A 22,958-nucleotide genomic window follows, 5' to 3' on the forward strand; every position below is an offset into this window, starting at 1 on the left:
GGCCTCAAGTGTTCCCCCTGCCTTGGCCTCCCAAAGTGCCAGGATTACAGGTGTGAGCCACTGCACCCGGCCTGTTCTGTCCTTAGCTTCCCCAAGGAGTGGGGCTGGTCCAGCTTTTGATGTGGGTCCCTTTTTAAAGGAGGGCACGAGGGCCACCTGTGCTCTGGCAGGCATCCTCCCTGGGGCCCAGGTGGGCGGCCACTTGGGCCAAGACTGCGCCATGTGACACCAGAGCATTTCCCAGAGCCCACACCGGGCCCTTCCCTTACCCGAGGCCGGCTGGCTGCCCTCCCTGGGTTACCCTCTTTGCAAAGCCCCGAATGTCCTCTGCAGGCCACCACACTAACTAGGTCAGTCACTGGGCAGCCAGACCCCCACCTATAGCTTCCCTAGGCCCCAGTGCAGAGATGTCGTCCACCTCCATCTAGGTGAGGGCTTGGGGCCACTCTTACCATTAGTATCATTTGCTTCTAGTATCATTTTGTGGTAGGCGTGGCTGGGAATGTGCAGCTTAGCTTTTTTTTTTTTTTTTTTGAGGAGTTTCGCTTTTGTTGCCCAGGCTGGAGTGCAATGGCTCGATTTCAGCTCACTGTAACCTCTGCCTCCCGGGTTCAAGCGATTCTCCTGCCTCAGCCTCCCGAGTAGCTGGGATTACAGGTATGTGCCACCATGCCCGGCTAATTTTGTGCTTTTAGTAGAGGCGGGGTTTCTCCACGTTGGTCAGGCTGGTCTTGAACTCCCGACCTCAGGTGATCCACCTGCCTTGGCCGCCCAAAGTGCTGGGATTACAGGCGTGAGCCACTGCGCCTGGCATTTTTTTTTTGAGATGGAATCTCGTTCTGTCACCCAGGCTGGAGTGCAGTGGCACAATCTCAGCTCACTGTAACCTCTGCCATGGGTTCAAGCTATTCTCCTGCCTCAGCCTCCCAAGTAGCTGGGATTACAGGCACGCTCCACCACACTCGGCTAATTTTTTTTTGTATTTTTAGTAGAGATGGGGGTTTCACCATATTGGCCAGGCTGGTCTCAAACTCCTGACCTCAAGTGATTGGCCTGCCTTGGCCTCCCATAGTGTTGGGATTACAGGCGTGAGCCACTACACTCAGCCAACTTTTTAATTTTTCCTCATGTAAATTTGCTCAATTTTTTTTTTTTTTTTGAGACAATCATCTCTGTCACCCCCAGGCCAGAGTGCAGTGGTGCAGTCTCAACTCACTGCAATCTCCACCTGCCAGGTTCCAGTGATTCTCCCACCTCAGCCTCCTGAGTAGCTGAGATTACAGGTGTGTGCCACCACACCTGGCTAATATGTGTATTTTTAGTAGAGACGGGGTTTCACCACGTTGCTCAGGCTGCTCTCGAACTCCTGGCCTGAAGTGATCCTCCCGCCTTGGCCTCCCAAATTGCTGGGATTACAGGCGTGAGCCACTGCGCCCGGCCGAGTAGCTCATTTAGATGGCTGCATGTGGTCACTGCCCCTGCACGGGTGGCACCCAACTTCCAGCCGAATCCTGCTTCTTGGTGCCCTGATATGGCAAAATCCCCTGACACCACCCCTACCTCGGCCCCTGAAATAAACCACTCCAGACAATTTTATTTTTCCAATTAAATCTTTTCCTTTTTTTTATGAAAAAAGATCACACAGAATTTGCCAACAAACAAACAAACAAAATTCCAAAAGAAACTTACTTACTTACTTAAAAAAAAAAATAATAATTCCCCCAAAAAAACAAACCCAAAGTCTGGCTTTTCCTTCCCTCAAGATTGTCTGGCCGAGGCCTTGGTTTCCTGGAAGGCTTGGGGCCTGGTTAAGTGCTTTCTGGGGCCCAAGCAGGGAACCTGGGCTCGGGCCGGCTCCTGCCTCTCCCTCTTCTCTCCCTAACACTTCTCTATCCTGGGGGGGCGAGTACAGTACACTTGGCGGGGTGGGTGGGGGGTGTGCTGGGGACCGGGAGGCCAGTGAAGCCGGTGCTAGACACTACAATCTAACAGGAAATAAAAAATAATATTCTGCACGTCAGAATGTGTTTGTTTTTTTTTATAATTTCATAGCTATTTTTCACAGTTTTAAAAAGTTTATATATATTTATATATATTTATCTTTATATATATAATTAAAAAGTTGACTCCATTTAAAGGCTTATGATACAGGGGCGGGGTGAGTCTCTTGGTACAATAAAACTGTACAGGTTAAGAAGTGCCACCTCCCTCCTGGGTGGGGAGGGGCCGGGCGTGGCCGGGCAAGGGTTTCAGCACCATTGGGGTTTTGTGTAGTGTGAGGGTTTGGACCAGGGTGGGCCTTTGCCGGGCCCTCTCCACCTGGTGCCTTTGATACTCCGGGCTGCAACCCCATGCGGCTCTGTTCCCCAAGTCTAGGCCATCCTGAGAGGGTGGGGGCAGGGCCCCTGGCACAGTCAGGTAGGCCGGCTGGCATCGGGCCGCCCCATCCCATGCACGGTGGGAGGCCTTGGGGTGGGCCCCGTGCTAAGGGTGCCCGGGAAGCCCAGAGTGAACATCAGTTTGGTTCCTTAGAAGCGCCCCTCCCCCAGTCTGCATGGGCCTGGGGGCACCCGGGCTCCCACGCAGCAGCAGCCTGGAGGGCCGGCCTGGCCAAGTGCTTGCAACGTGCTGGGCAGGAAGGGCCGGTCCCGGCCAAGGCTGCCCTGAGGGGGACGGCAGGGCCATACCCTGATAGCTAAGAGGGGCCCCCTGTCCTGGGGGCACTGAGGGGTTGGAAGGTGGGGCTGGAGGCATGTGCACATGCGTGCACACATGTGCATGCACACGGGCGCACACGCTCACCCGGGCGTCCACGTGCACACCTGGCCCCATGCACACACCTGCAGGAGCGCTCGCATGCACACAACGCACGTGGTCTCCGCGCCGTGGCAGTGATGGAGAGGGGTCCCTGGCCGCCCTCGGGGCACAGGTGGCCGGTGGCCCGCGGAGCCCGGCGGGCTCAGCAGAGCACGGGCACGCCGTCCGTGGAGAAGATCATGCCCGTGGTGGGCTCGTAGGTGCCCGCGAGGTAGTACAGGCCCTCGCTGTCCTGGTACTTCTTGGTCTTCAGCATCTGCTCATACTGCTCCAGGCCCACCACCAGGCACTTGTGCGACACCGTCTGCACGTCATTTTCGTCCACATGCGAGGACTGGTACAGCGCGCGCTGCAGGCACGCGGGGACATCAGGATGGCAGGTGGGGGGCACAGAGGCCGAGGGAGCCCCAGGGAGCCCCAGGGACAGAGATAGAAGCAGAGGGAGCCCCAAGGACTGAGACAGAGACCAAGTGAGAGACAGAGGCTGAGGAAGAGACAGACCAACAAAAGAGAGACAGAGACTGAGAGATGGAGAGCAAATGAGAGACAGACCAAGAGATCCAAAGACCCAGAGAGACACAGAGACTGAAAGATAGACGTTGGAAGAGACCCAGAGAGAGTCAGAGGGCAAGAATGGCCAGAGACTCAGAGACAGACACTGGGAGAGCAGAGGAGACCCAAAGATAAGAGACAGACGCAGAGACCGGGAGAGACAGAGAACAGGAACCAGGCACTGAGAGTGGCAGGGACAGGAGGTCAGAGACCGAGGGAGACCATGGGGGACAGAGCAGCAGATGCTGAGCTGGGCCCTGTCTGAGCTGCCCGGAAGGAGGCAGCCATCCCCAACCCGCCCACGCCCACCACCACCACCACCACCACCACCTACCTCCATGAAGTCTTTCCTCTGGCTGGAGACCCGCAGGGCCGCCGGGAGGCTGCGGCTAGACTTCTGGTCCCAGTGCTGTGTGGGGGAGAGAAGAGGGGCTTGGGTGAGCCCAGGGGCCGCTGCACCTGACCCCAGGTCCCAGGACAGGGCTGACCCACTGGGCAGGGCCGCTGATGGCCCAGCACCCAGAACGCCTTGCCCTCAGGCCTGCCCTACACCGCCTAGGACTGGGGAGCCCAGCCGTGGGGGCCGCAGCCGGGCCGCAGGCTCACCTGGCCCTGGTGGAACTGCTTGCCCGGGCTGGTCTCCTCGGGGTGGTAGAACCACTTGACGCGGACCACCATGTTGTTGCCCCATGACTCCCACATGCTCTGGATGCGGCCGATGTAGGGCAGGTTGGGGCGGCCGGCAGAGAGGAACACGGCACAGTCCCCGATACGGATCATCTCCTTGCCACGCACGATGGCCTTGTAGAAGAGCTTGCGGGCCTTGCCCTTCATGCCACGCCGCTGCAAGGACACACGTGTCACGGCACGGGCCCTGGCCCAGCCCCGTGGAGCCCACCACCTGGCAGGCTCTGCACTTGGGACTCCAGGCCCTCGGCCTCTAAGTCAACCCCTATCCACTTCTGGAGAAAGGAGGAAGCCCCTTGTCTCGCTCCAACTGGGGAAGCCCCTCTTCCATCTCTTTGACATGCTGGGTCTCCAAGAGGCGCTTCACTTAATCTAAGGATTCTGCCACTACGAGACTTTTTGAGACAGGGTCTCACTCTGTTGCCCAGGCTGGAGTGCACTGGCACAATCATGACTCACTGCAGCCACCAACTCCTAGGCTCAAGAAATCCTCTCCCACCTCAGCCTCTGAGGAGCTGAGAATACAGGTGCACACCACGCCCAGCTAATTTTTATTATTTTTGTAGAGAACAAGGTCTCACTATGTTGCCCAGGATGGTCTCAGACTTTTGGCCTCAAACCATCCTCCCACCTTTGCCTCCCAAAGCACTAGGATTGCAGTGTCAGCCACTGCACCTGGCCTTATTTTTCTTTTTAAAATTACTTTTTTCAGAGAAAAGGTCTTGCTCTGTCACCCAGGCAGGACTGCAGTGGTACTATCATAGCTCACTGCAGCCTCAATCTCCTGGGCTGAAGCCATCCTCCTGACTCGGCCGCCTGAGTAGATGGGACTACAGGAATGCACAGCTAATATTTTTATTTTGTAGAGATGGGGGGGTCTCACTATGTTGCTCAAGATGGTCTAGAACTTTTGGCCTCAAGTGATCCTCCCACATAAGCCACCCAAAGAGCTGGGATTACAGGCGTGAGCTACCATGCCTGGCCTTTTTTATCTTTTAAAAATTGTTATTATTCCTTTTGAGATGAAGTCTCACTCTATCGCCCAGGCTGGAGTGCAGTGGCACGATCTTGGCTCTCTGTAGCCTCCGCCTCCCAGGTTCAAGCAGTTCTCCTGCCTCAGCCTCCCAAGTAGATGGGATTACAGGCGTGCACCACCACGCCTGGCTAATTTGTGTGTGTGTATTTTTAGTAGAGACAGGGTTTCACCATGTTGGCAGGCTGGTCTCAAACTCCTGACCTCAAGTGATCCTCCCGCCTGGGCCTCCCAAAGTGCTGGGGTTACAGGCGTGAGCCACCGTGCCCAGCTAAAACTATTATTTTTTTCAAGACAAGGTCTCACACTATCGCCCAGGTTGGAGTGTAGTGGCACAATCATAGCTCACTGCAGCCTTGACCTCCTAAGCTTAAGTGATCCTCCTGCCTGGGCCTCCCAAAGTGCTGGGATTACAGACTTAAGCTATTGCACCTGCGCAAGACAGACTTGCAACTCCATTCTAGAGCAGCTTTGGAAATGCTGCCTGAGACACCACCGACAGCAGGTGCTCCTGCCCCATACCTACGGCATGCTGGGGGCTCACTGCCAGCCTGTCTGAACCACCCTCACTTCTCACACTGGGTCCTGCCATGTGTATGTGCCTGTGCGCACATGTGCATCTATGCATTTGTGCACGTGTGTTCATGCATGGATGCATGTGCACACGTGTATGTGCCTACATTTGTGCACGTGTGTTCATATGTGTGCACGTTTGCATGTGTATGCACGTGTACTCGTGTGCGTGCACATGTGCATGGATGCATGTGCACACATGTACCTACATTTGTGTACGTGTGCAAGTATGCATTTGTGTGAGTGCAGTGTATTTGTGTGCATGTGTGTGTGTGCATGTTCATGTTTACATGGTTCATGTATGTGCCTGCATTCACGTGTATGTCTGCGTGCATGTGTACTTTTGTGTGTGGCTGTATGTGCATTCGCATGTATATGTGCATGCATATGTGTGCGTGTGTGCACGTGCCTGTGTGAGTGCACTGTGTGCATGTGTGTGTGCATGTGTGTAGACAGCCACAAGTAGGCTGGAAGAGCTCCTTCTGAACAACTAACCCGCTGCTGCAGGCAGGGGACACAGGACCCCGACCTGGCCAGCCAGGACTTTCTGTCTTCCAGGCCATATTGATTCACTCAGGGGTGGACACATGATCCTGGCCAGGCCAAGGAGATTCAAGCCTGGACTTTTGCTGGCAAACCCGGGAAGGAGGTACCTTCTGGGACTGCCACACTAGTGGCCGGGAGCCCGGGGTGTGGCTGGGAACACTCAAACACCACACACAACAGGCTGTGAGGCCCAGCACCTGGAATCCCAGCACTCTGGGAGGCCGAGGCGGGATCACTTGAGCCTAGGGGTTCAAGACCAACCCAGGCAACATAGCAAGACCCTGTCTCTACAAAAATATTTAAAAATCAGCTGGGCAGCATGGTGGCACACACGTCTATAGTCCCAGCTATTCAGGACGTTGAGGCGGGAAAATTGCTTGGGCCCAGGAGTTCAAAGCTGCAGTGAGCTATGATGGTGCTGCACTCCAGCCTGGGTGACGGAGCAAGATCCTGTCTCTAAAAAAAAAAAAAGAAAGAAAGAAAAGAAAAAGCCAGGCACAGTGGCTCACACCTGTAATCCCAGCACTTAGGGAGTCCGAGGCAGGCAGACCACTTGAGGCCAGGAGAGTTTGAGATCATCCCGGCCCACATGGAGAAACCCCATCTCTACTAAAAATATAAAAATTAGCCAGGCATGGTGGCCTGCGCCTGTAATCTCAGCTACTTGGGAGGCTGAGGCGGGAGAACTGCTTGAACCCGAGAGGCAGAGGGTGCAGTGAGCCAAGATCACACCACCACACTCCAGCCTGGGCAACAGAGAGAGACTCAGTCTCAAAAAAACAAAAAGGAAAAAATCCCAGAGGCCTGGAAAGCCCCTTCCACATGGCGCTGCCGCTTGTGGGTCTGTGCTCATCTTCCCACCTTTCCTTCATCTGGGCTGCACATGAGGGTCGCTCTGCATCCCGGGACCAGAGCGCAGGACCGCTCTGCTCTGAAGGACTCAGGCATCGGAGTCCGACAGACCCAGGTGCCTGAGGACACTCTGAGACTCAGTGTACCCATCCATAAAGTGAGACGCCAGCCCTCCACCCTGGGGTTCTGGGAGGTTACCACACACGGAGACACGGCGTGAAGCCGTGGGCCCAGCAGAGAGACAAGGCCCCCAGCCCCTCGGCCGCACCCAGGCGCGAGCTTGCTCACCTGGGTGGGCTTGCCGAACCACTTCCAGAGCTGCCGGGCTGGCAGGAAGGCGGCAATCTTGGGCCGGTTCTCCACGGACGGCAGGCGCTGCCGCTTGGCCAGCTCCTTGGTGGTGGGGAGGTGGACACCCTCTCTCTTCTTGGGTCGGCTCTTGGCCCCGGCCTGCGCCTTGGGCTGCAGAGGCTGTGTGGGCTGTGGAGGAGGCGCCTGGGGCTGGGGGGCGGGCGCCTTCTTGCCTGGGGAGTGGGCCGAGGGCCGTGCCTTGCCGGCCTGCTTGGTGGCCTTGGTGGGGAGCGCCGGCTGCGCAGAAGGCCCAGCCGTGGGGGCGGGGGCTGCCTCATCGTCCGAGCTGCAGGAAGAGTCCTCGTCTGTGGTGGAGGAAGAGGAAGAGGAAGAGGAGGAGGAGGAGGATGAGGACGAGGAAGAGGAGGAGGAAGAGGAGGAAGACGAAGAGGAAGAGGAGGAGGAGGAGGAGGAAGAGGAGGAGTTGGAAGAGGAGGAGGATGAGGAGGAGGAAGAAGAGGAGGAGGAGGAGGAGGAAGAGGAGGAGGAGGAGGCCGGTGAGGCCGCCCTGGAGCTGGCAGCGCTGCAGTTACGGCCCCCGGCGCCGCAGCCCCCGTCCCCGTTCTTGTCGCCTTCCTCCTCCCCTTCTGTCTCCGAGCCGCTGCTGCTGCTGCTGCTACTGCTGCCACTACTGCTGCTGCTGCTCTCGGACTCTTCAGCCCCGTCCTGCTCAGTTTGGGCCTTGTCCGGGCTCTTGGGGTTCCCAGAGTCCTCGAACGTGAGCCCCGGCCCGGGCTCCTGGGCCAGGTCCCCGTCGGTGGCCTTGGGCCAGGGTGCCTTGGGCTCGCTGCTGCCGGCCGCCGGGGGATAGCTGCCCAGGCTCAGGAGGCTCTTGGGCTCCTGCCAGCCCCCGGCCCCCGGGTCCTCCCGGAGCAGCAGGGCCTCTTTAGCCTTCTTGCTTTTGGGTGACGTGACACCCTCGTGGTCCAGTTTGACAAGCAGCTCGGCCTCCTCCCCCGGCCTCCGAGGGCCCTTGGCACCCGACTCCTCAGCTGCCCGCGCCTTCTTGGGTTTGGGGCGTGTGGCGGGCATGGTGATGAGGGGTGCTGGGGCCAGGGTGGTGGCAGGAGCTGGCAGCTCCGCAAAGGGCTCGGGTGCTGGGCAGCTGGTGAAGGCGGGTGGTGCGGGACTGGGCTGCGGTGGTGCCGGGCGTGCCTTGGGGGCCTTGGCTCGCTTGTCCACAGGCTCTGGGGGGCTCTTCTTGGAACCTGGGGTGCTGCTCGGCTCCAGGGCTAAGGGGGTACTGGGGACCTCATCTGTTGGGCTCCCCTCCTCCAGGGTAGCGGCTCTGTCTGCAAAACAAAACAGATGAGAGGCTGCGGCGGGGTCTTCCTGGCAGATATGAGCTGTGGCTTTCATCAGAACGGCCTGCTTCTGTGAGTTTTGTTTTTGTTTTTTCTTGAGATGGGGTCCCGGTCACCCAAGCTGGAGTACAGTGGCGTGATCAGGGCTCATTGCAGCCCTAACCTCCCTGAGCTCATGTGAGCCTCCAGCCTCAGTCTCCCAAGTAACCTGAGGCCACAAGCATGCGCCACTATGCCTGGGGAATTTTTGTATTTTTTTTTTGTAGAGATACAGTTTTGCTCTGTTGCCCAGGCTGGTCTTAAACTCCTGGGCTCAAGCGATCCCTGTGCCTGGGCCTCCTAGAGTGCTAAGAAGTGGACCACTGCGCCCAGCAGAAAGGCCTGGTTTCAATCCTGGCCCTGCTACTTCTCGAGCAGAACCTGGCTGCGGCCTTCTTAGGCCTCCTTCGGCGGTTCCCCTATAACAACCTTAAGTTGTGTTGGCCCCAAAGCGGGTCCTCCAGAAGCCTCTGCTTTCAGCCTGCACGAAGCATTTTCTCTGGATTCTAGAAAGAAACACAGGCTGGCTGCAGCTCAGCTCTGCCTCTGACAAACCAACCTGCCTCCCTCAGCCTCAGTTTCCTCATCTGTCACCTGGTCAGAACGGCCCTGCGGTGCAGGTGCAGAGTACTCTTCTGAGGCTGAGTTTTTTTTTGAGATGGTGGTGGTTTGCTTTTGCCCAGGCTGGAGTGCAGTGGCGCGATCTTGGCTCACTGCAACCTCCACCTCCTGGGTTCAAGCAATTCTCCTGCCTCAGCCTCCCACGTAGTTGGGACTACAGGCACTCACCACCATGCCCGGCTAATTTTTGTATTTTTAGTAGAGACGGGGTTTCACCACGTTGGCCAGACTGGTCTCGAACTCCTGACATCAGGCAATCTGCCCACCTTGGCCTCCCAAAGCGCTGGGATTACAGGTGTGAGGCACCGCACCCGGCTCAGTTCTTACAGACAGCAGGCAGGCACCTGAGCAGGTTCCCAAGCCCTGAGTTTGGATGCACGAAGGAGCTCCACCCACCGCCCCTGCCCTGGGGCCCGGGCCAACGTACCACCCTTGGCCTTGGCACTGGGTTTTCGCCCACGCCCACGGGCCTTGGCTCCTGGCTCCTCCGACCCAGCCGTGCCACCATCTTTACCCTCCCCGGTGTCTTTACTGGTCTTCCGGCTGCGGCGCTTGGCACTCGGCACCAGGAGGGCCGGGGACGGCTCAGCACCTGCGGGGCAGAGGACAGAGTGGCTCATCAGGCCTGGGGTCCCCAGCTTGGAGCTTCCAAGACCCTGGTCTGTCCCGGGGATCAGGGATGGGAGCAGAAGCAACCGACACCAGGTGGCTGACCCAGGGTGGGCTCCCACGACAGGCTGTGAGGTCCAGCAGGGGAAACCCCATCTGCAGGGAGCAGCCAGAGGCTCCCGAATGAAGTAAAACAAAGCACTCTGTGGAACTGGGACAGGTGGATAAAGATGCTGACTTTTGTTTTTGTTTTGTTTTGTTTTTTTGAGTTTTTTTTTTTTTTTTTTTGAAACAGAGTCTCACTCTGTTGCCAGGCTGGAGTGCAGTGGCTCACTGCAACCTCTGCCTCTCGGGTTCAAAGGATCCTCCCGCCTCAGCCTCCCGAGTAGCTGGGACTACAGGCACATGTCACCATGCCCAGCTAATTTTTGTATTTTTAATAGAGACAGGGTTTCACCATATTGGCTGGGATGGTCTCGATCTCTTGACCTCGTGATCTGCCCACTTTGACCTCCCAAAGTGTTGGGATTACAGGCGTAAGCAACCACACTCAGCCATCAACAATTTTTGATCAGCTTCCCATGGCCTGGGCCACTGGGCTTGTGCTGTCCTCATGGACCCAGGACCTTGGAGCCCTTGGGATCTCACGGGAGCCCACCCACGGTTTCTGCTACTTCCATCACCTGTGGCTCCAAATGACTTCGGACAGAGCCCAGAGCCGGGCCTGGAGGGCAAGAGCCTGGGTGGGTGGCCCCTGGCAGGAGACCAGGTGTCACGAGCTCGTCACTTACACTGGATCTTATAGTCGGGGGGCAGGAGGCGGATGTGTGAGAGGGGGATCCTGCCCGTGTCTCCGTCGTCAAACTCCACGGTGATCAAGTCCCCATCGTCCTCCAGGTCCAGTAACCCTGTGGGAGGAGGGGAGGCTCAGGAGAGGCCCTGGGACCTCCAGCTCCCTAGTGAGGCACGAGGGTGGGAATGGCAGAAAACAGCCCCTGTGCAGCCCTGGTCTCTATGGTACAGCAGTGGGGACATGGGTGGAGGGTATACAGTGGCTCAGAATGTGGGTGTTAGAGCCAGGCCATCCGGGCAGGAGAACTGGGTCTCCCTTTTTTTTTTTTTTTTTTGAGACGGAGTTTCGCTCTTGATGCCCAGGCTGGAGTGCAATGGCGAGATCTCGGCTCACCGCAACCTCCACCTCCCGGGTTCAAGTGATTCTCCTGCCTTGGCCTCCCAAGTAGCTGGGATTACAGACATGTGCCACCATGCCCGGCTAATTTTGTATTTTTAGTAGAGATGAGGTTTCTCCATGTTGGTCAGGGTGGTCTCGAACTCCCGACCTCAGGTGATCCGCCCACGTCCGCCTCCCAAAGTGCTGGGATTACAGGCGTGAGCCACTGTACCTGGCCTGAATCTCCCATTTCTAGCTGACTTTGGGTGACACAAGACAGCTGAGCACATGCACCTGTGCCCACTCACACCCAAGACCCTCCTGCAACCACCGCAAAGGAGGGACACGGGTGTCAACCCTGAAGGACACTAAGAATGGGAAAGGGGAGGGCGGCAGTGGGAGACGGTGGCATTTCTGGAGAGATGCCGGGATGAACGTGCAGGAGCGGGCTTTGATCTCCGAGGAGGAGGTGATACCCACGAGGAGGAGGTGGTTTTCACAAGAGAATCCTGCCAAGGCTCAGGCCTGAGAGGCCCCAAGCACCTGCAGAGGCAGGGCTGAGGGAGACCTCAACACCGAACAGGCCAAGGGTGGCCCAGCTGGCAGGAGCTGGGGGTTCACCCTAGAGAGAGGCTCCAGACTGAAGGACACTGAGTGCAGGGAGGAGGCTGGACAGGCCCCCCAAAGGGTGATAGCCCAGCCCTCTTCCCAAACACCAGATGCTGGGACTATATCCCCAAGGATGTGAGTCTTGCAGAATCTGGGCAGCCCCCTAACAAAACCTTCCTGCCCACCCGCTATGACAAAGACTCGTGAGTGCACAGAGCTCCCATCAGCTTGATAATGTTCCCTTCATTCAGAGTCCCCAGATGCCTAAGGAGTTCTAACCAGAGGAAGAGCACAGCACCAGCAAACAGAAGGAGGGGGGACCGGGAAGAGAGAGGGAGCTGCAAAAAGCTAAAATGAGGCCAGGCGCAGTGGCTCACGCCTGAAATCCCAGCACTTTGGGAGGCTGAGGGAGGCAGATCACCTGAGGGCAGGAGTTCGAGGCCAGTCGGGCCAACATGGTGAAATCCCGTCTCTACTAAAAATACAAAAAATTAGCTGGGCATGGTGGTGCATGCCTGTAATCCCAGCTACTCCAGAGGCTGAGGCAGGAGAATCACGTGAACCCAGGAGGTAGAGGCTGCAGTGAGCTGAGATCACTGCACCGCACTCCGGCCTGGGTGACAGAGCAAGACTGTCTCAAAAAAAAACAAAAAACAAAAAAACAGAAAGTTAAAATGAAAAACAATCTTCTGAGAAAGTTCAAAAAGCAATGTGTTGATAAAACAAAAAAAAAATTAAGGAATATTCAGAGAATAAGAAAGAACTCAAGGATTTTTTTTTTTTTTTTTGAGACAGGGTGTTGCTCTGTCACCCAGGCTGGAGTACAACGGTGCAATCATAGCTCACTGCAGCCTTGACCACCCAGGCTCAGGTGATCCTCCCACTTCGGCCTCCCAAGTAGCTAGGAGAACAGGTGCACACCACCAAGCCCAGATAATATTTTTTGAGACAGAGTCTCACTGTGTTACCCAGGCTAGAGTGCATTGGTGTGATCTCGGCTCACTGCAACCTCTACCTCCGGGGTTCAGGTGATTCCTTCCTGCCTCAGCCTCCCGAGTAGGTGGGATTACAGGTACCCGCCACCACGCCCAGCTTACTTTTGTATTTTTTTTTTTTTTTTTTTTGAGGCGGAGTCTCGCTCTGCCGCCCAGGCTGGAGTGCAGTGGCGCGATCTCGGCTCACTGCAAGCTCCGCCTCCCGGGTTCACGCCATTCTCCTGCCTCAGCCTCTCTGAGTAGCTGGGACTACAGGCGCCCGCCACCACGCCCGGCTGATTTTTTTTTTATATTTTTAGTAGAGACAGGGTTTCACCGTGGTCTCGATCTCCTGACCTCGTGATCCGCCCGCCTCGGCCTCCCAAAGTGCTGGGATTACAAGCGTGAGCCACCGCGCCCAGCCGTACTTTTGTATTTTTAGTAGAGATGGGGTTTCACCATGTTGCCCAGGCTAGTCTCAAACTCCTGACCTAGGTGATCTGCCCGCCTTGGCCTCCCAAAGTGTTGGGATTACAGGTGTGAGAGACCACGCCCAGCCCAAGCCTGGCTAATTTTTGTATATTTTTGTAGAGACAGGGTCTTGCTATGTTGCCAGGCTGGTTTCAAACTCCTGGGTTCAAGTGATCTACCCGCATCGGGCTCCCAAATTGCTGGGATTACAGACATGAGCCACCGCAGCTGGTGGAGAATTTTTTAAATGACAGCAGAAAATTTTAAAATTCAAGACAATAGAAGGGGTTAGAAGATACAAGTAGTGAAAATCTCTCCATAAATTGAACAAAATAAGAAAATAATAGAAAAAAAGACACACACACCAGGGGCCATGGGACTAGACCAAGTTCCAGGGAAAACATGAAATTCACAAGAGAAGTTATCCAAGTTGTGCTACAAGTAGAGCTTCCAGGAATCAAGGAAATTTGCTTCAAAATCAAAGCCTCCCTCTGCAGATACCCAGCATGATGAGAACATACACACACACACACACACACACACACACACACACACACGGAATTCCAGATCTAGGGATAATGAGAAGATCCTAAAAGTTTCCAGAGATAAAAAAGCAGGTCTCCTACAATGATTTTGGAATCACAATGTTGAATGTCTTCAACAACACGGGAAGCAAGATAAAAATAGAAAAATGTCTTTGAAATGGTGAGGGGAACTATTTCCAGTCGCGAATTTATACCCAGCTCAACTATCTCTAAAGAATAAGCCTACCCAGCTCAACTGTCTCTAAAAAATAAGGGTAGAATGAAGAGATTACAAACTCACAAGGATGTGAGACATTTAACTCCCACAGACTCTTCCTCAGAAAGCTACTGAAAGATCCACTGCTTAAAACAAGGAACTGAACCAAAAAAGAGAAAAACATGCAATGCAACAAAAGCGGTTCCCAGGATGAGGGACAGGGAAGACCCAAGAATCCACAATGATACCCGTGAGGCAGGCCTAGAACACAGCCAGCACCATGCAGTACAGGGGGACAGCGTGTGCCAGGAAATCCGAATCTAAGGCCAACTTCTACCTTATTAACAGCACTTTCAGAATTTGGATGATAAATGAGTGACTAATACGATGGAAAAAAAATAAATCTTCCTGGCCTGAGATACTCTACTCAGGCTGGACCAGTCATATGTTGTTTTGCTGAGCTGGCATGGGCTTCCATCTTCTGCATATGAATGGATGGTAGGCCAAGCAGTAGACTGTATTTGGCATGTGGGTGGGCTTTTTTTTTGCATGGGCAGGAAATGTCTAATCCACATCCATACCCCCTGTCTAGGATACATTGCTTTTGCAAGAGCTGAGGGTTGGACCATTTGACTGTCTTTCTTGCCTGTCTGATATCCACACCTACAACAGGGTACCTAGGGTACCTGTTGTTTTTCTCCATCCAGCCTCCATTCTTTATTCTTTTTTACAGACGTAGTCTCACTCTGTCACCCAGGCTGGAGTGCAGTGGTGCAATCTTGGCTCACTGCAACCTCCACCTCCCAGGTTTGAGTGATTCTCCTGCCTCAGCCTCCCAAGTAGCTGGGATTACAGGCACCTGCCACCATGCCCGGCTAAATTTTGTATTTTTAGTAGAGACGGGGTTTTACCATGTTGGCCAAGCTGGTCTTGAACTCCTGACCTCAAGTGATCCACCTAGCTTGGCCTCCCAAAGTGCTGGGATTACAGGCATGAGCTACCACACCCAGCCTCATTGTCTTTTATTCCAACATGTCCACTTTGCAGGGGAAGCCACCCTCCCATCTTTCTCAGCCCATGAATAAAGGGGAGGTGACCTCACTCCTTAGTCCCAGGGATGAGCATCTGACCCAGGCCCAGTCGATCAGACTCACAGCGGTAGGATCAATGAAAACCATGTGGCCCAAGTCAGTTCACACTAGAACTTGTGTGGGAAAACCGGGACTGAGAAATCCTCCAATGATAAGATTTCTTAAGATGGTAAAATACAATCTCCAAGGAGCTAGTGTGAAGCCAGCACAAATGACAGCACTGCTGACAGATACTCAGAGCTGGAGTCCTGATGACATCGTTTAAATGGCGCCTGGATCCAACCATGCCTGAAGGCCATACAGTTTTCAGTTATGTGAGCCCACAAGTCTTTATTCTTAAGCCAGTTAGAGTTGGGTTTTAGTAGCCAAACAAGTCCATATTGAGATGTTAGGCGGCAGGGGAGAGCTGGGGAGGAGGCATCTCACCTCGGACCACGGTGCCTGGGTACAGACAGCGGTACTGCTGGCTCCAGTAGGCTGCAATCCTGGTCCCTTGTGGCAAGAAGCGAGTGGAGGCTGGCCTCACATCGATGATCTAGGAGGGCATGGGATGAGTGCAAGGTGTGGACACGGTTATGGCCATGGCCTTGGACACCCAGCCCACCCCGAACCTCCCAAGGCCCCGAACCTCCCAAGGCCCCGCCCCTCCCCCTCTCACCGCCTCCTGCAGCAACTGCTCCAGACAGTAGATGTGGGGCCGGTTCCCACGCTCACCCTCCACCACCACACGGTATCTGTAGGAGCAAACAAGGTGTGAGGCGGCAGAGGCCAGGACCTCCCCAGAGGGCCTCAACCCCACCAGCACCAGCACTGCCTCCTAGACCACTGGGAGGTGACACCAGGACTCAGAGGTTTGCTGACTTGCTGAATTTGGGAATTCTCCCGCTTTCTGGGCTCATTTTCCTCATCTGTAGGACTAGGGGTTGCAGAGCACGCCAGGCTGGTGCAGTCCAGATCCTGAGAGAGGCCAGCACAGCACGCCTCGAAGCAGCCGCGCCCAGCCCCTGGGAGGGTTCACCTGGTACTCCCTCAAAGTGCCCAGGGCCTCCCTGTCAGCTCTGAGCCCACTCATGCCCCTGCCCTGTGCCATCGGGGGAAACCACAGCCCAGAAAGGAGAAGCAGCCAGGCACAGAGGTGGCCGGAACACAGGGCAGGTATGGGACACAGGGCTCTGCGCCGGACCTCCCACCCCACTCACATGTCTGGCGAGTGCACGGTCTGCACGTGCCCGGCGTACAGCAGCTTGTCGTCCATGGGGATGAGCACACGCAAGCCGTCCTTCAGCTCGTCCTTGTCGATGATGCAGGAGCGAGGGGCTGCAGGGGTTGGATCGTGAGGCAAGGCTGGAGCCAGGGGCGTCTGCGACACCTCTCCCTCCTCCCGTCACCCCCAAGTCATCCCCTTGGAATGGAGGCCCTGGTGCCGGGTGGGCCTGTGGGGCTGAGACGTGTGCACTTCGTCTGTCTGTGTGTGTACCTATGCAGACCTGTGTGTACCAGTGGGCACACACAGGGTGCCGTGGCCAGCCCCTCTCCTCCCAGCCCCCTCCCCTGCCTGGCCCAAGATGTCTGCAAAGACCCCAGGCGGGTGTGAACCCAGGGATGAAAGCCTGCACGTGCTGCCTCTTCCCACCTCAAGACCAGCAGCCTCTGGGCCTGGCATGAAGCTCTGGGTTCTAGCCATCCTCCATCATGACGTCTGCCCCCCCCCCCCCCTTACTGCTGCCCTCAGCCAAACTTCTAGGACTTTCTTTTTATTTTATTTATTTATTTATTTATTTTTGAGATGGAGTTTCAATCTTGTTGACCAGGCTGGAATGCAATGGCATGATCTCGGCTCACTGCAACCTCCGCCTCCCGGGTTCGAGCGATTCTCCTGCCTCAGCCTCCCAAGTAGCTGGAATTACAGGCGCCCGCCACCATGCCTGGCTAATTTTTGTATTTTTAGTAGAGATGGGGTTCTGCCATGTTGGCCAGGCTGGTCTCAAGCCACTGACCTTGGGTGATCCACCCGCCTCAGCCTCCCAAGTGCTGAGATTACTGGTGTGAGCCACCGTGCCCGGCCTCTTTCTTTTTTTTTAATAATTTTTTCAGGCCAGGTGCAGTGGCTCACGCCTGTAATCCTAGCACTTTGGGAGGCCCAGGCGGGAGGATCACTTGAGGTCAGGAGTTTGAGACCATCCTAGCCAACATGGTGAAACCCTGTCTCTACAAAAAACACAAATATTAGCCAGGTGTGTCAGTGCACGCCTGTAGTCCCAGCTACTTGGGAGGCTGAGACAAGAGAATTGCTTGAACCTGGGAGGCAGAGGCTGCAGTGAACCTAGATCCCGCCACTGCACTCCAGCCTGGGTGACAGAGAGTGAAATTCCGTCTCAATAATAATAATAATAATAATCTTTTCAGAGACAAGGTCTTGCTCTGTCATCCAGCCTAGAGTGCAGTAGCAAGATCATAGCTCACTGTAGCCTCGAACTCCTGGGTTCAAGCCATCCTCCCACCTTAGCTTCCTGAGTAGCTGGGACTATAGGTGTGCACCACCATGCCCAGCTAATTATTTTTTGTAGAGACAGGGTCTCGCTACGTTGCCCAACTGATCTTGAACTCCTGGTCTCAAGTGATCCTCCCACCTCGGCTTCCCAAAGCACTGGGATTACAGGTGCACGTGACCACACCCCACCTACCTCTGAGACTTTCCATCCACTTTTTCTTTCGGTGGAAATGAATGCCCAGGGGCAAACTTCCCGACGGCGGTCACCTCTCATTGCCCCAACCCTCTGCTCCCTCCCTCTCCCTGCCGCTGCCGAGACACCTGAGCCTGCCCTTCCTTCTCAGTGAGACCTTTCACCTGGTCTGTCCCCGACATTCCCATTACCCAGATGGCTTGCTGGAAGAGGGATGGCTGGGACCGCCATATCCCTGCCTGTGTCTGCACAGAGTCCTCACGTGGCCTCGTCAAAGGCAGAGTCGACTTCCCACGCCTTGGCGTTGGGCTTGGCCATGTGGCTCTCAGAAGTGGCCAGGATCTCGCCTCTGGGCTACAGACCCCTGGGTCCAAGCCTGGGCGTGACTTCCCGATAGAGTCATCAAAGCCCAGCACACGACTGTCCCTGACCCGGGTCTCAGGCACAGGGCCTCCGCCCATCCCCACACCTGTCCTCACCCTTCCCTTCCCCTCTCCTCTGCCTGCACACCCCTGACCCCACCTCCCATCCACTCTCCCTCCTAATGTGCGCACCCTGCCCTGCCTCCTTCCCTGCTGCCCCCATGGCAGCCCCAGGCTACAACCCACTCTCGCCTGGACAGCACAGCCTCCTAACTGGACTCCCTGCCTTCCCTGGGGCCCCCACTCATTCTCTGTGCAGCACCAGACAGCTATTTTGTTTGTTTGTTTTGAGACACAGTTTCGCTCTTTTTCCCCAGGCTGGAGTGCAATGGCATGATGTTGGCTCACCACAACCTCCGCCTCCTGGGTTCAAGTGATTCTCCCGCCCCAGCCTCCTGGGTAGCTGGGATTGCAGGCGCCCGCCACCACACCCAGCTAATTTTTGTATTTTCAGTAGAATCAGAGTTTCACCATGTTGGCCAGGCTGGTCTGGAACTCCTGACCTCAGGTGATCTTCCCAACTCGGTCTCCTAAAGTGCTGGGATTACAGGCATGGGCCACCACACTCGGCCCAGACAGCTCATTTTAAAGCCAATCTGACCATATCACATCCCCACATCTAACCTCAGAGAACTTCTCGTTTTCCTTAGGGCCAACACGGAACTCCTTCCCAAGCCGAGCAGGACCTGCCTCCTCCCTGGCCCCAAGGCAGCTCTCTTGCCCCACCTCCAGTTGACTAAGCTGCAGCCAGTCCAGCCTTCTCATCGACCCAGGTAACTCGGCCTCAGGACCTCTGCCCCTGCGGCTCCCTGCCCCCAGCTGGCCCAGCCCTTCCATCTCATGCCTTGCTCAGATCTGCCTCCCCCAGGGGAGGCTCCAGCAGCCCCGCCCGGCACATGCGGCATCATGGCCACTCACCCGGGGTCAGCGGCCGCTCCACAGCCCCGCCACGCGGCAGGTGCTCGTCCTCAGAGAAGCTCGAGTCCTGGTTGGGTTCAAAGTCCTCCTCGGCTGCCATGCTCTCCATCAGCTTGCTCACAGCGCCCCCCTTGCCGCGGTTCTGGGGACAGAGCATGGTGGACAAATGACTTAAGACCTGAACGGGGGTCCTGCCAGGCTGGGGACCCTCTGGAAACCTAGAGCCACAGTCAGGCCGCAGGGGGAATCTGTTGTGGGCATGGCGGGGATCCCAGCTAGGGGCACCCCAGAGGCCAGGGGGAGGGTGAAATGGGCCCAAAACCCAGCTGGCCAAAGTTCAGTACTTGGTGCTCAATACTTAGTACTCTGTGCTCAGTATCAGCACTCAGTGCTTGGTACTCACTACCTGTTCAGCACCATGGCGGGTGCCTCCGTTCCCTTCTTAGAGAAACTTCAGCAGCATCTCCAGCATTTCCACCCAATGGGCTTGAGGAAGAACCACTCGGGCACAGGCTAGCCAGGGTGGGGAGTGGGCATGCCATCATCTGCCATGTGGGCAGATTCACTCAAGCCTGAGGGCCCTGTGAGGACCTGGTGCTGGGCTGGGGGCCTGTCACCCAGGCCTCCTGGTCTCTGTTCCAGTGTCCCTCGCCCCTGCTAGAGCAGGCATTTCCTGAGGACAGGAGCAGAGTCCCCAGTAGCTCCTTATCCCTGGAGCACAGGGACGGCCACGTCGCCCTTGTCATCCGCAGCCTCTCTGAGCCAGAGCTACGGGGAGGGTAAATACAGAGCAGCAGGTGGAGCCCCTTGCCCTGACCACAGGAGCATGGCTGAGCCCCCCACAGCCCCCCACCAGGGCACGGCGAGCCTCACCTCCTTCTTCACCTCCTTCCCTTTGGCCTTGGCCTTGCTCCTCTTGGCGGCGGTCAGGGAGCTGGCGTGAGGAGCCCTGGGCTCAGAGGGCAAGGCGGGAGCTCGGGGCGGTGGCAGCCCAGCTCCTGGCCCGGCCTCTTTCCCTTTCTTCTTCTGGAGGAGGAAGCAGCAGAGAGGAGCCATCAGAGGGCAGGGAAAGCACAGGCGGCGCCCCCGTCCCCCTCACTCACTCACCCCCAAGTTCTGTGCCACCCCAAGTGTGCCCTCCCAGGAGGAACAAAACATCCCTTCTCTCTCTCCCTGCAAGTGTTTTTGGTTTTGGGTTTTTTTTAGAGACAGGGTCTCGCTCTGTTGCCCAGGCCAGAGGACAGTGGCGCCATCACCACTAAATGCAGCCTCAACCTCCCGAGCGCAGGTTATCCTCCTACCTCAGCCTCCTGAGTAACTGGACTACAGGTGCACACCACTACACCCAGCTAAGTTTTTAATTTTATTTTTTTTAGAGACAGGGTCTTGCTATGTTGCCCAGGCTGGTCTCAAACTCCTGGCCTCAAGCAATCCTCCTGCCTTGGCCTTCCAAAGTGCTGGGATTACAGGCTGTTTTTAATGTTTATTATCTTATTACTAGCATATATTACTTGTTGCCCCATCTGCCCAAAAAAGACAACACTGAAGTGTATACATGTTGCAAGGTCCTCTCCAATGACCCTCCTACCAACTCCACAGAGTCAGCTACTAGTAACAGCATGGTGTATCCTTTTAGAACTGTCCACAAGCACACACAACCCTGTAAATATGAAGGCTACGCAGACACAACCATGCACACACAGTATTTAAAAAAAAAAAAAAGTGGGAATTTACCAATAGTCCTGCTTTGCACCATTTCCCCCGTAACATGACTGATACATATAAAAGGAGCTTCATTTTAACAGCAGCCTATTGAGCCCAGGTATGGAGAAACCGTAATGCACTTACTTTAACCACCCCCACGATGAGAAGGGCCTGTAGGCTGCCTCCGTTTTTTCACTCTCTGTTTTGTTGTTGTTTTTGAGACAGGGTCTCGCTCTGTTGCCCAGGCTGGAGTACTGTGGCACAATGACAGCCGACTGATAGCCTCAACCTCCTGGGCTCAAGCAATCCTCCTGCCCCAGCCTTCCAAGTAGCTTGGACTACAGACATGTACCGCCATGCCCAGCTAAAAAATCTACACTTTCTAAAAGGGACATGTCTAAAACAAATGGCCATTAGCTGTGGCGGATGCCTGTAATCTCAGCTACTCGGGTGGCTGAGGCAGAAGCGTCGCTTGCACCCAGTAGGCGGAGGTTGCAGTGAGCCAAGATCGCTCCACTGCACTCCAGCCTGGGCGACAGAGTGAGACTCTGTGTCAAAAAACAAACAAACAAACAACAACAACAAAAACAAATGGCCAAGGCTAGGAGAGGTAGAAAAGTAATAAATAAAGATAATAATGGTCAAATGTTACCAAGACAACAACAGAAGTCACAGCGTCCGTATCCAAAATGAAAGTCAAAGCAAAGAGCATTAAAAGAAACAAAAAATGACATGTTCTAGGGAAAAAGAATATACAGTTTAATCCCCATTTTGGGGGGGGGAAATATGTGTGTGTGTGTTTTATTTTCTTGTTGCTGCTCAACTCTTTAATGCAAGTCATCCTTCTGGAATCAGAGGCATCTTAGGCGCTGAAGGAATGTTAGTGGTGCTGTCCCCTTATCTCTGGGATCTGTCATTAAGCAGATAGCTGCAGCTCCTGGTACATGTCCCTGCAGCTGTACCCACGGGGGAACAAAAGGAAATGACAGCAGAAAAAAAAAAAAAGGCCTGAATAGATTTTTCTTTATCTTCCAAATTACTGTTATAATCAGATAAAACCAGTAACTGTTTCTTTCCCTTTGATCAGAAAACCCACCGCTGGGAGCCTTTCCCTGCTTTTTTGTAAAAAAAAAAAAAAAATCAACTAAATAAGAAAATAACTTGCGATGCGATAGAAGTTCTGTATGCAAAACAGAGACGCTGCCTGCTTTGGTAATTATGACAGCAAAACACCGTCATCACCCAAACCACCAACCGCCAGCAGGGTCAGTGGCGGGAGACAGGCAGGCAGTGGGATGGCATTCAACCATTTAAAAATACTGACAGCCAGGTGCGGTGGCTCATGCCTGTAATCCCAGCACTTTGGGAGACCAAGGCAGGCGGATCACTTGAGGCCAAGAGTTCGAGACCAGCGCAGCCAACATGGTGAAACCCCATCTCTGCTAAAAATACAAAAATTAGCCAGGCGTGAGGGCATGTGCCTGTAATCCCAGCTACGCGGGAGGCTGAGGCAAGAGAATCGCTTGAACCCGGGAGGCAGAGGTTGCAGTGAGCTGAGGTTGCGCCACTGCACTCCAGCCTGGGCCACAAGAGTGAGACTCTGTCTCAAAACACAAACAAAAAAAATACTGATGGACAGGCGTGGTGGCTCAAGCCTATAATCTCAGCACCGTGAAAGGCTAAGGCAGGAGGATTGCTTGAGCCCAGGAGTTGGAGACCAGCCTGGGCAACATAAGGAGACCCCACCCCATCTGCATGAAAATAATTTTTTAATTAGTCGGACGTGGTGGTTCACACCTGTAATCCCAGCACTTCGGGAGGTCGAGGCAGGAGGATCACTTGAGCCCAAGAGTTTGAAACCAGCCTGGGCAACACAGTGAGACCGCCTTACCCCCCGCTTTTTTTTTTTTTTTTTTTTGAGACGGAGTCTCGCTCTGTCACCCAGGCTGGAATGCACAATCTCGGCTCACTGCAACCTCCACCTCCCGGGTTCAAGTGATTCTTCTGCCTCAGCCTCCCGAGTAGCTAGGACTACAGGCGCCCGCCACCAAGCCCGGCTAATTTTTTGTATTTTTTTAGTAGAGGCAGAGTTTCACCGTGTTAGCCAGGCTGGTCTCGAACTCCTGACCTCATGATCCACCCGCCTCAGCCTCCCAAAGTGCTGGGATTACAGGCATGAGCAATCGTGC

At 55.2% G+C, this 22,958-nt stretch overlaps 1 protein-coding gene across 5 annotated transcripts in view; it reads right to left on the reverse strand.

Annotated features, from left to right (window-relative positions):
- Positions 1 to 2,027: 2,027 nt before the first annotated feature.
- Positions 2,028 to 22,958, reverse strand: part of TNRC18 (trinucleotide repeat containing 18) — a 118,763-nt gene continuing 97,832 nt past the window's right edge. For all 5 annotated transcript variants that reach the window (XM_058442427.1, XM_058442418.1, XM_058442422.1 and 2 more), the window contains 11 exons: positions 19,939 to 20,091; positions 19,066 to 19,207; positions 16,241 to 16,358; positions 15,700 to 15,775; positions 15,468 to 15,576; positions 10,776 to 10,892; positions 9,803 to 9,967; positions 7,349 to 8,703; positions 3,976 to 4,212; positions 3,704 to 3,778; positions 2,028 to 3,166 (listed from right to left, as the gene is read on the reverse strand). In XM_058442427.1, coding sequence (XP_058298410.1) covers positions 2,960 to 3,166; positions 3,704 to 3,778; positions 3,976 to 4,212; positions 7,349 to 8,703; positions 9,803 to 9,967; positions 10,776 to 10,892; positions 15,468 to 15,576; positions 15,700 to 15,775; positions 16,241 to 16,358; positions 19,066 to 19,207; positions 19,939 to 20,091 — 2,754 coding nt within the window. In that variant the 3' untranslated portion in view covers positions 2,028 to 2,959. The remainder of the gene's footprint in view (positions 3,167 to 3,703; positions 3,779 to 3,975; positions 4,213 to 7,348; positions 8,704 to 9,802; positions 9,968 to 10,775; positions 10,893 to 15,467; positions 15,577 to 15,699; positions 15,776 to 16,240; positions 16,359 to 19,065; positions 19,208 to 19,938; positions 20,092 to 22,958) is intronic.

The sequence above is a fragment of the Hylobates moloch genome, unplaced genomic scaffold (assembly GCF_009828535.3).
Source record: "Hylobates moloch isolate HMO894 unplaced genomic scaffold, HMol_V3 SCAFFOLD_1, whole genome shotgun sequence".
Taxonomy (NCBI): Eukaryota; Metazoa; Chordata; class Mammalia; order Primates; family Hylobatidae; genus Hylobates; species Hylobates moloch.